The following is an 11956-nucleotide window of genomic DNA, read 5'->3' as shown; positions in this document are numbered from 1 at the left end:
CTCTATTTAATATCATTGCTGTCCTGGAGAAACATTTGAGATATTAAAGGGCTTGTGAGTGTGAATGTAAGATCATAATTCACCTGGTCAAGTCTGATGTAGAGATAGAGAAAGAGACAGGAAATAAATACACACATCACTCCGCCGCACCTCATTGCACCATGTCTGACATGGTTCTTCTCCTGCTGTTGTGTTGCTGTACACTCTGTTGTCCTGGCTCACTGATGCAGCACCGCTGAAAGCATATGCAGCACAACGCTGAGGTTACTGAAGCAAACCAGGTCAACAGCGGCCTCAGTCCTCCTGAAGCTCTACCGGCTCATTCTCGCCCATCACGTTAGCTCAGCTAAAGCACTCGTGAGCTGACTGCTGCGTTACCTCGCCTAATGCTATTAGAGGGCGTTATGCTGTCAGTTTGCTGGGAATTTCCAAGGGAAAGCGCTAAAAAGTTACTTTTGCTAACTAAATTATTCTGTTTGCCTGTCAGCAAGTACGCTACACTGTAGGTCATATGGTCCCAAACACATTTACTATGAAGATGTCCCACTAATGTGTGACAACCAGAACGTTTTCAGGTACTTTTTTCTTACTTTTGAGTTGTGATAGATGGGTACCTAAACATCCTTTAGACGCGTTTTTTTTTTTTTTGAGAAACTAAATTTTTATTATGATTTTATAAAACCATTTGTTGGATATTTTAGTGTGGATTAGTGTAAGTGTCTAAATACATTTTGTTTTGTTTCACATAAAGGTAATGTTTGATGATAGATGTGATGGCTTGAGGGTGTCCACTGTGCTAAGAAAGTTATATTCTCTAAAAAGTCTTATTATTTCACAAGCCATTTGTTCAATATTTTTAGTGTGGCTTACTGTAAATGTCCATACCCTTTTTTTTTTCATAAAGTCACATAAAGGTGACTTTTGATGATAGATGTGATGACTTGAATCTCGGTGTCCACTCTGTGCAAATAAGAGAAAGTGTCAGAGAGAACATTTGATCAGCAGCCTGAGTCTAAAAGGACAGTCCAGCATTATTGAATCAAATGGACAACACTAACTGAAAAGAAAAGAACAGTCTCCCTCGTTTTTCTTTTCATTGGTGTCTGGTGAAAAGAACAGCCATCTCTTGTTCTGATGCCTCCTAATGAAAATATGAAACTCGTGAAGCGTCTGTGGATAAAGACAAGATAATGTGTTAAAGAGGGGTTTTAATCTCTCTAAGAGAAAGAGTGTGAGGCTGATTAGAGGCTGATTTTAGATGCAGGAGAAGCAGACAGGGACTTTCACAGAGGGACAAAACATTCCTATTGTTGCAAAGAAATGGAGGGATTGTGTCTCAGTATGTGTACTTCCCTACTACACAGTATGCGATATGTCAGTAGGATGTCATGATACAATAGGTGAACAATACCAATATGATGTACTGCATCTGCTGAGATTCTGATGTGTGAAACAAGTGGACACTTTGCTATCCCATAAGGCCATGAGAGTTGAGAAGCTGTCAGAATTGAAAAGTTGACAAAAAAAGTGGATGACTGTGAGCTGGCAGCTCTTTTCAAGTGCTATAGATATTAATAAAGTTGTTCCTTGTGGTTGAATTTTATTTGTTTAACAACACCCAAGTAAATTATATTCACAGTTACTGTTAGTACAGATTTTTTCATGTTTTTGAAAAAAATCTCTTATGCTCATCAACGCTGCAATAATTTGAAAAAAAATATAAAAATAAATAAAAAACAGTAAAAAAAAACAGCCGTATTGTTAATATTATTATAATATATATATATATATATATATATATATATATATATATATATATATATATATATATATAATTTCCATTTTTGTGTGAACCATCCCTTTAAATATCTACTTATTAGCTGTCATTTTGTCATTTTGTATAGTATTTCTTTCTCAGCTTGAACAGCAACGTTATTTGACATTGACACTCTGCGTTTTTTTGGACCGCGTGTTATCGTGTGCATGAACGCATGACACTCTTTTTGTAAATGCCATTTATCTATTGGATAATCTTCTTGATTCTGCTGAGATTTTAGGGTGTTCGCTGTGCTCATTTCTGTCTCACAGACACACACAGAGTGACTGGACAGAGGGGGCAGCAGTTCTGTCTGGCAGTTATGTTTTGGCAGGGCCTCCTATCCGGAAAACAGAGAGCAAAAGAGCGGCCTGTAGTTTAGCTGGCCTCTGAGGGATGAGGCTTAACTTGCACAAGATGAAAACACATGCACACGCAGAGCACTTAAAATGTAGAAAAACGACTAATGCTTTCATGCGCAAACATGTTCGCGCGCTCTAGAAAAACGAGGCATTAAGCCTTAAACAGCAGGACAAAATACACACACACCCAAACACATAGATTACAAAATCCACATATCCCTGTCAATTAGCTGAGCCTCTGGCCCACTTACAGCTTTCCAGAACCCTGCCACCATCCTCACAACAGCAGAGCTCCAACTGCGCCAGGGAATCCACTTTTGTCCACACGTAATTAACTCACAGAATAGCTCTGAGAGCCATATCTTCCGTTCCCCCCTCCCGCCGTTACCCTGATCTCTCGTTTTCAAACCCCTCCGTCGGAGAAGAGTGGATGTTTCTTTTGAGTTATTCAAAAGGACTGGCTGTGGAAAATGGCAGGCATTATACTCCGAGCCCCCATCGGCTGAAAAGCCCACTATACGGAGTGACAGTTAGCGTGCCACAGAGCCGCATGCGTTTCCGGCCTCTCTGCAGCCCGGCGACGTTCGCTCTGCCCTGGGCTAGAGGCTCGAGTATGGCCCCTTTTGTTTGCCATCTCCAAAGCCTCGCTTTTCAGACTCAAAACTTGAGTTTTAAAAGTGGCTCGGGGTCAAATTTAAAGGCATGGGGGTTTTAGGGAGAATGTGAAGTCTGCAGGCCTTAGTTCACTATTGTAAGTGTTTTTAAATTTCATGCTGCTAAATTTCATTTTAGAGTTTACCAAACACTGAACCTTATAATATACAATGGCCACAAAAAAGTTTATAAAATATTTGTAATTGTTTAAAATTTGGCAAAAATTGTTTCTGTCAGTTTCAGTTTCTGGTTGTCAGACTTTATGGATTTTGTTCATAGTTAATGTTAACTACAGCTGTGTTTATTTCATATATCATTATATAACTGACCTTGGTACCATTATTACAAATTAAATGGTTAGGAAAAGTGATGTTAGTTCTAAGAAAAAAAAAAAAAAAAAAGAGCATTATTTGTTTGCAGATGCCTCTTGGTTTGATATTTTGTATATAAAACATTCAGACATTTTGGCTGCATCCATTCAAATATTTAAAAAAGGAGAGAGAGAGAGATTAATGAAAATGGATCAGCAGATTTCAGTCTGACTTATTCACACCTGTAAGATGTTCATTTAAATGAAACAAGGTGGAGGCAAAGCCATTCTAGCAATGATTGAATTCATCTCAATGCATGTTTGACCCGTGTCTGCCCCCGTGTCTGTAATATTTTAGCGGTATAAAGTTTCACAGACAAAATTATCAAGTGTACAAAAAAATGCATCTGTGTTTGACATACAAGGCCAATTTCCAATGCACATTCAGGCTAAACCGTAACCAGTTCTTCATTGCATGCCATCAATGACCATTTTTGTGAAATTCCTGTGTATGATGTATACAGAATTTAGTGCTGAAATAGAAAAACAGCAGCAGGCTGTATGGCAGTGGTGTGCAAGGAGCGCCAATGGAGTACTGCTCTCACGCATGCTGCTCCTTTTGTTGTTTTTCACTGGAGGAAACAGTAGCGGAAGACGGCACAGTAAGTGATAGATGAAAAGCCAATGTATGGCCTTGAGGGGCCAGAGCACTGCCATATATATAATATATAATATAAAGTGGATAACCAATGGAATTTATTTAAAATCTAAACATTTAAAAAAAAATGTTGTAATAGTTTAAAAATCAGGTAAAAAGTATGTTGACACTTCTGGTAAATCTTTAGCAGATCGTTTTCTTAGTTAATGTTAACTACAGCTGTGTTTATTTCATATATCATTATATAACTGTCCTTGGTACCATTATTACAAATTACATGGTTAAGAAAAGTGATGTTAGTTCTAAGAAAAAAAAAAAAAGAAAAAAAAGAGCATTATTTGTTTGCAGATGCCTCTTGGTTTGATATTTTGTATATAAAACATTCAGACATTTTGGCTGCATCCATTCAAATATTTAAAAAAGGAGAGAGAGAGATTAATGAAAATGGATCAGCAGATTTCAGTCTGACTTATTCACACCTGTAAGATGTTCATTTAAATGAAACAAGGTGGAGGCAAAGCCATTCTAGCAATGATTGAATTCATCTCAATGCATGTTTGACCCGTGTCTGCCCCCATCTAAATGCTTTGAATTATTGCTGCTTCAGAGTGTGTCTTTGAGTGACATCTTAAATGGTATCCATCTTACCTCTATAATGAGCTGGAAGAGAGACAGAGATTGTGCAAATCACAATTACATGCTGTTATATTACATTAACTGCAGCCTAGAATCAGACAATGTTCTGTTCCATTTGCAATGAGATCATTGGACAAAACTGTTCTTAGAAGAGAACCTAAAATAGGAGCACAAACTAGGAAAAGAAGGAATCCAGTTAAGACCAGACTGAGCTTATACATGAAAAGATGGCTTACACTGAAATATAACAAACCTATATGGAAGAAAAAAGAACATTGAGCAGAACACTATACGTAATATGTTAGCGGTATAAAGTTTCACAGACAAAATGATCAAGTTTACAAAAAAATGCATCTGTGTTTGACATACAAGGCCAATTTCCAATGCACATTCAGGCTAAACCGTAACCAGTTCTTCATCGCATGCCTTCAATGACCATTTTTGTGAAATTCCTGTGTATGATGTATACAGAATTTAGTGCTGGAATAGAAAAACAGCAGCAGGCTGTATGGCAGTGGTGTGCAAGGAGCGCCAATGGAGTACTGCTCTCACGCATGCTGCTCCTTTTGTTGTTTTTCACTGGAGGAAACAGTAGCTGAAGACGGCACAGTAAGCGATAGATGAAAAGCCGATGTATGGCCTTGAGGGGCCAGAGCACTGCGAGAGCCAGGCATTGGAGTTGAGAAGCTGTGGATATGTGGTAGTGGTCTGAAAGACTGATTGGCGAGAAATATTCATCAGCTGAACACTAACAATTGAAATTGGCTGGACTTGAAGTTGACTTTTTGAAGAATATCCATTCTTTTCCATATAATAAAAGTGGGTGAGGACTGGGGTCTTCTGAAGTCATACAATATCTTCGTTTGAGGAACAGACTAAATTTAAGTCTAAAAGTCCAGCTCTCTTTGGCATGTTAATGAGAGAAGTAGCAATGATTCTTTTGAACCAGATTTTTTCAATGAATCATTTGATTCAGACCACAAAAGTCTGAATGATTCTTTCAAAAATGTGACTGAAATACTGATTGTGATCGTTTTATGGGTGTTTTCCATCCTTTTTGAAGCTTGAGGTCTTCAGTCCCCATTCATTTTGATTGTTTGGGAAAGAGCAACCAGCACATTATTCAGAATTCCTCCATTTGTTTTCCACAAAAAAAATCCTTTAAGTTTGAAAAGACATCAGATTCTCTTTTTCCCGACTACTTCCTTACAGAGACTCAACACAATGTTTTAAAGAGATGAGCGTCTAATCATACGCTGACGTTTTCGTGACAGTCGTGTATGTGAATAACCTGTTACAGTTCTTAATGCCTCTTTGAACACATTAACTGTCATATAAGATTTATCCAGCCATTTTGTAATCCCTGTCTGAAGCATTAACATTGCGCTGGCATATCGACGTCCTGCAGATCGGAGCCTACACACTCATCTTTGTTATTAGTGCTATTGAGGTACCGTCGCTTGACTGAGCGTTCATCGGTGCATGACAGAGCTTTGTGGGACGAACGTACATCCACACCTTTCCCTAGACACTGGGCAGCAATCCAGCCTTACGGTATCATAAAAGCTCACAGGAAGCGGCATTGAACTCTTTCTGTGGGCAGGAGTCTCCGTCGGACCCAACTAACCCTTACTTGCCCACAATGCAACCGCACCGCAGACACGCCGTTAAAGCTAACAGGAGCTCTGCAGGCATTATAGTCTGGCCTTGAGGTTAGAAGGACATGTTTGGGGGTTTGGTTGAGGTCAGTGAAAGGTCCTTACTGGACAAGGATGCTAAATTGGTTTGTGTTAACAAGTATCCCAAACTAGAGACAGCCTGAGTGGGTTTAAACGCAAGCCTGTTGTGATCAGTGACTGAAGAACGCCATTCATAGCACTCTTTCTTTTCACAGCATTGATTTCCTGGAATTTAACGGCTTAACAATAAATGTTGTGGAGCGACATGTTTGTATAGATGTTTATTTCTTTTCTTACTCTCAATTTTTCTCAATCTGTCAATAAATATCTTTGTATAATACACCATAGAAGACATTTTTCGCAAACATGCCATGCAATCAATTGATTCTCAGATAACTGCAACACATTATGCTTTTTTTTCTGTCTGATATCTTTTTCTAAATTGATTAATCTTACATAGTATTACACTGTGAAGAAACTGAACAGTGATTCTACCCTATTCTTTCTTTGCAGGAGAAAAAGAACATTAAAAGTAAGCCATGGTTAACCCAAATTTTTGCTCTTCAACAAAAGGCAGCATGCTTTTTTTTTTCTTTCTTTTTTTTAAGACTTGCACTCACCCTCTCTTGCTTGTGCCATACCTCACATCTGGTCATTAACTGACCATCTCTAACACTGCAGCTTTGTGATTTGGCATCAAAGGTTAGGGATTTCAGCATTTAGTGTTTGTGTGCACTTCAGCTTAGTGAACTTCATATTCAACCGTGTTTGTGCATAGAATTTTTTGTGCATCTGATGGTTATCTGTTTGCTTGTCAAGTGTTTAAAAGTGTAAATAGAAAATATTTGTTCAGAAGACATTCTGAATAGAAGAGATGTTAAGGATACTTGTGGTTTTGTGGCTTTGAATCTAAAATGATCTCTTCTCCCAGCCTGGGAAAGTAAGCAATCACTCAGATGCGTGACAGTTAGACCCTTTAGAAAAGCTTGCATAATCTTTTTAACTTACATACTGTATATGTGTTAAAGATGTAACCAAATAGCAAGTCCTCCAATATACCTTTCCACAAGTACACTGTAGGTGTTTCCTCAGGCCAAGTTGGTGATTAACAAAACAAAACAAAAAAAAAAAAAAAAAAAAAAAAAGAAGAAGAGTCTTGCTAAAATTTAATAGCTTTTGTAGAGTCAGCTTGTTAGTTGAAACACAAAAACACGCCACATACACAACGCATGCATAGAAACACATCAGCTACACACACTCAGCCATTAGAGATGGATTTAGGCCATTAGTTTAGGAGTCAGAAGTCACAAAACAGTAGAATTGCCCCACGTTTTCAAAGCATGGTTCTTTTTAGAGCTCACATTATTTCTTCTGTTTAATTTATGTTTTAGCTTTAAGTGTTGTTGTTTGTGTATGTACGTTTCCATTTTTGTGTAATGTGGTATGTGTTGACCATGAAGTTACAGTGATTAAAATACAAAAATAAGAAATTGCACAAAGCCTGTCATAAATATTTAAAAAAAAAAAAAAGGCTTCATCTGACACTTCTAATGCCGATTTCATGAGACACATACCACAATTAATTTTTTAGTGTCAATACTTCAGTGCTTTCTTTTTTCTCCTGCTGTTTAAAGCCAAACAACATCATTAATGTTCTACCGGTTCTGTTTCCTTCTCTCCGTTTCCTCCAGACTCTCGGCCCCTGCCTGACGTAGCTATGACGGGTAAATGCACGCGGGAGTGTGACGAATACGGCCACTCGGATGCCTGCTGGATGCCTGTGCGCACCTCGCCTGAACGTAGGCCCAAGGCCACCCCTCCCAAACTCTCCACCTTCATGACCTCCCCCGGGGGCAGCGTTGCCGAACAGCCCGGCAGCCAAGAGGCGCTAGCTGTTGCCAACGGCGACCCCTCGCACCTGCTGGGCGACCGTAACCGTAATCTCCTTAACAAGAAGATGGCCTCCTCCTCCTCATCCTACGACGCCTTTAGTTCAGCTGGATTTTCCGCCAGCGAGGAAACATCTCGCCCCATCGAGGAGATTCCGCTAGCGCCCACAGGTGAATACAAGCCGACGCAATGCGGAACTCTCACCAGGCGGGAAGTTTACCTGTAAACGACACTCAGCAACTGCGAAGGGACGATGACAGTGACTCAGCATGGTTAGAGATGCTGTTAGCAAACCAAACCCTTAAACAAAAGCAACATGGATTCTCGCACAACTAGTGCGGCGTTACTTTCGAACCTAAATAGAGTAAAAACCGTGGAATTACATGTTGTAAATGTGCGTGAAAAGGATGAGATGGAGGAGGGGGAAGTGGCTGAGGTGGAGAGAGGGGAATGCTGGTGGATAAGTGCTACTTTGCTGCTAGCGTATCAGGCCCCGTAGACTTCCCCAAAGTGCTGCCTGGTTTCTGTAGACCTCTTTATAAACATGCATGCATTATCTAACCCCTTAAGAGTGTGTGCCCCTTGAGACGGACCTGGACTATACCTTTTTGTCTTTGTTTTTATAACTGTTGCTATGGCTATGGGAACCGATAAGACTGGTTCTGTCTTTTAATCCGTTTTTATTTTTCGGGGGTGGGCGGGAGTGTTTTTATGTGGATGTATTATATCCATATGCAATCAGTCCAAGTACTGAACTGTCCACACAGGACGACAAATCACGTCAACAAAGAAGAAGAAGAAGAAAAAAAGACCGGCCAATGACGAACGAAACTCATAACTAGATGATGGCAGAGCTCTTCATATGTTGTCACTGACTTTAGCATTTTACAAGGGTTTGTAGATACTCAAATGGCGCAAGTGAACGGCATACGCGCTGTACAGCGCGAGAAGCAAGTTTACCTGTGTGCCTATCAGCCTCACGTACACACGAAGGAACACAAGCATACACATGTTTTTGTCGTGTGGGTGAAGTATTGTACATAAATACAGTATATATATATACTGTAAACATACTCTGGACACACGCATCGAAATCACGAGCGACCCGTTTCCATCCCGCTCCCACATACCTTTGGAAGTAGAGGGAGGTCCTTTACATCCCAGATATTGACAGTTAATTGCCTGAATGTCACAAGTTTGTGTAATTGTGGTTCATCCCTCTCTTGATGTGTGAAACTATGCTGAAGTTCTTCTTTTGTGGTCTCAAGATGGCCTCCCGGCACACACACATTTGCAAACACACACACAATAGATCTGCACATTGTACATGCACATTATAATTAGCCCATAAAGTCACAGGAACACTATTTGGATATGCTGCTGGGGTGAATTAGTCTAATAATATTGCCCTGCTCAAGAGCTTGGGCTGGCCCTGTGTAACATTCCTAGTATGAATGTTAAATAGAGCAATAAAGTCATTCAACAGATTCAATCTCACACACTATAGAAGAGTAATCAAGAATGAGAACTTGTGTCCCTCATATAGCAGGCAGAGTTAGTTAACTAACTACTTGTACAATCACATTAAAAGTTTGGCGACTACAGGCACGACAGGAGTGATTGCAATGCGATGCATGATGCCGCTGTATAACCAAAGTATCGGGAACAACATGACGTGATGTCTCAGAGAACTGGGACAGGGAAGCTCCTTTTTAGGTCACATGTTGCTTTAATTACCTTCACATATGTTTCTGTGCAGTGTGGGTGCACATTTATACATGCATCATGGGCCTATCCCAAACGATTTGCAAGAGGAGGAGTATACTTAGGAGGCATCATGCTTTTAAATGGTGGTAAATTATTCAGATGCAATTGTTTTTTTGTTTTTGTTTTTTTGTTTTGTTTTTTTGTTTTTTTTTGTATGTTAATGATTCCTTAAGTTTGAACGGACTGCCTTTTTCGCAGCTTCCAGATCTGTAGTCTGTATGTACTACTCGTGTTTAAAAGAAGTGCTCTGATGCTTAAAAACTGTATACATAGATATGTACTTTTTATTGCACGTTTAAAGGGAATCTACACTTACTATGAAAAACAAAACAAAAAAAGTGTACAGATATCATACCCTGTGAACATGGAAGTCCACTTGCTTGCGTTTGTTAAAAACAGACACTAGACATTGTAGTATGACTATGTATATTGATTTGACGAGATGAAAAAGAATCATACCCATTCGTGATTCACTGATTTATTTAGCATCACATCATCTGTTGCTTATTTATCTGATTTATTTATATATATGTTTTTTTAAATAGCAAATGTACTTTTATCCATTGGTTCTGTAAAGTTTATATTCTTTTCACACACACAAAAAATGTACCTTTCATTATGTAGAAAATGAGTTGTGAAACTTGATTTCAAAACAATTCAAAAGGAGTCTCACGTACCTCACAACTCTTCGTTCTGTTTGTTTTTCAAATATATGCTCATAATGATGCCCTCTTCAGATCTCATCAGTCATATATTTCCCTTTCCCTCCTAGTGCCACTTTGTATATGTAGTGCTTCTGTAAAAAAAAAAAAGAAAAAAAATCTAAACAAAACTATAGAGTGAATGCAAAATATGCAACTGTGCCTTTTTATACCTTTATTGGTATGACTCGTTGGTTTTAACCAGTATGAAACCAATTGTTCTGAGATGCTTTCTAAAAGTGAAGGAAGAGTACTTTATGCTGAAACTACAGTCCTGGCAATTTTACTATGATAGACTTTCAAATAACAAAAGCTTTTATCTTGTGGCTTCTTTAAGTAAGCTCAGTCAAACTTTGTCAAGTATATTGAGTACCAACTGTACATGTCATAGGTGATACCCTGGTATATTCATCCATTTCAAAGTTAGCATGGTCACATGTCCAACTGCGATTTTTACGGCAAGGTCACGAAACCGACAGTTCGGAAAGGATCGGTAATGATACAATTCTGCAATGGTGGCACAGCAAAACAGAGAAAATGCAAAGTGTCCATTAGGGATGAAGCAAACGCGCTTAGAGGCATTCTGCAGTTTTCATGATATGAAAAGGTAGAAGAAAAACAAAGCTCCAAAGGTTTTTGAAAGGGACACACACCTCAGAGGACTATAGAGTAGATATATCAGCTGATTAGTTACAGTAGGAGCATCTGGCAGTTGTGTCCAAAAAAAGAAACTGATGAGATTGACACCTACATCTACTGTACATGCCTGGAAACAGCCTGCACCTTAATTCTTAAAATACATTTGACTTTGTTGTCGATGTGCTGAAACCGCTTTCTTTAATTGTCGTTTGCACTCTGAGGTGTGTGTTTCTTAAGCTTTCAACTTAGAAGATATAAGACTTAGGTCATAGGACACATCACAGACAATGAAAAAAGAAATTGTAATTTTAATCATACTCTATTTGTCCTTTGACTTGGATGTTGATGTAGAATTGAGGATTGATTTTAATCATTGTTTTATTAGGAGTCACTATGCACGCAGCTTAGCTGAACATGGCAAATGTACTGAGCGCAAGCCCACCTCTATTTATGATCTATTTTACATATTTTTTGCTTTTGTACAGGTATTTCTGTAAATAAATTGCTTGTCATTTTTGTCTCTGCAAATTAAAATATACCATGATACAACAGTGGCTGGATTTGTTTTTCGAAAGTCTTTAGGGATGTTCCACAAAGGATATTACATAATCATTAAATTTGTCTAATTATACACCAAATACTTAATGCATGGATGCAAACAAACAATCAAATGAATAAACAAATAAATACACTTCTTTTTCTTTCTTTTTTTTTTTTTTTTTTTTTAACAAATGCCAGGCAGTAATACATTTCATCACCTTGGAATTATAAGGGTCTATCTGACATTTTTTGTCAAAATTGAGTTATTCACATATTCTTATTCTGTGACAACTTATTTACATTA

The 11956-nt window shown here is 38.5% G+C and overlaps 1 protein-coding gene across 5 annotated transcripts in view; it reads left to right on the top strand.

The window, feature by feature from the left end:
- Nucleotides 1–11663, top strand: part of pcdh7b (protocadherin 7b) — a 131431-nt gene extending 119768 nt beyond the window's left edge. For 2 of the 5 annotated variants that reach the window (XM_051900369.1, XM_051900368.1), the window contains exon 3: nt 7807–11663. In XM_051900369.1, coding sequence (XP_051756329.1) covers nt 7807–8231 — 425 coding nt within the window. In that variant the 3' untranslated portion in view covers nt 8232–11663. Of the gene's footprint in view, nt 1–6628; nt 6648–7806 lie in introns of all 5 variants that reach the window. The other 3 variants (XM_051900371.1, XM_051900372.1, XM_051900373.1) reach the window with 3 other exon arrangements.
- The last annotated feature ends 293 nt before the right edge of the window (nt 11664–11956 follow it).

Source organism: Ctenopharyngodon idella, chromosome 7 (assembly GCF_019924925.1).
Source record: "Ctenopharyngodon idella isolate HZGC_01 chromosome 7, HZGC01, whole genome shotgun sequence".
Taxonomy (NCBI): Eukaryota; Metazoa; Chordata; class Actinopteri; order Cypriniformes; family Xenocyprididae; genus Ctenopharyngodon; species Ctenopharyngodon idella.
The sequence above is the reverse complement of the archived record's forward strand: the minus strand, read 5'-3'. Positions and strand labels throughout refer to the sequence as shown.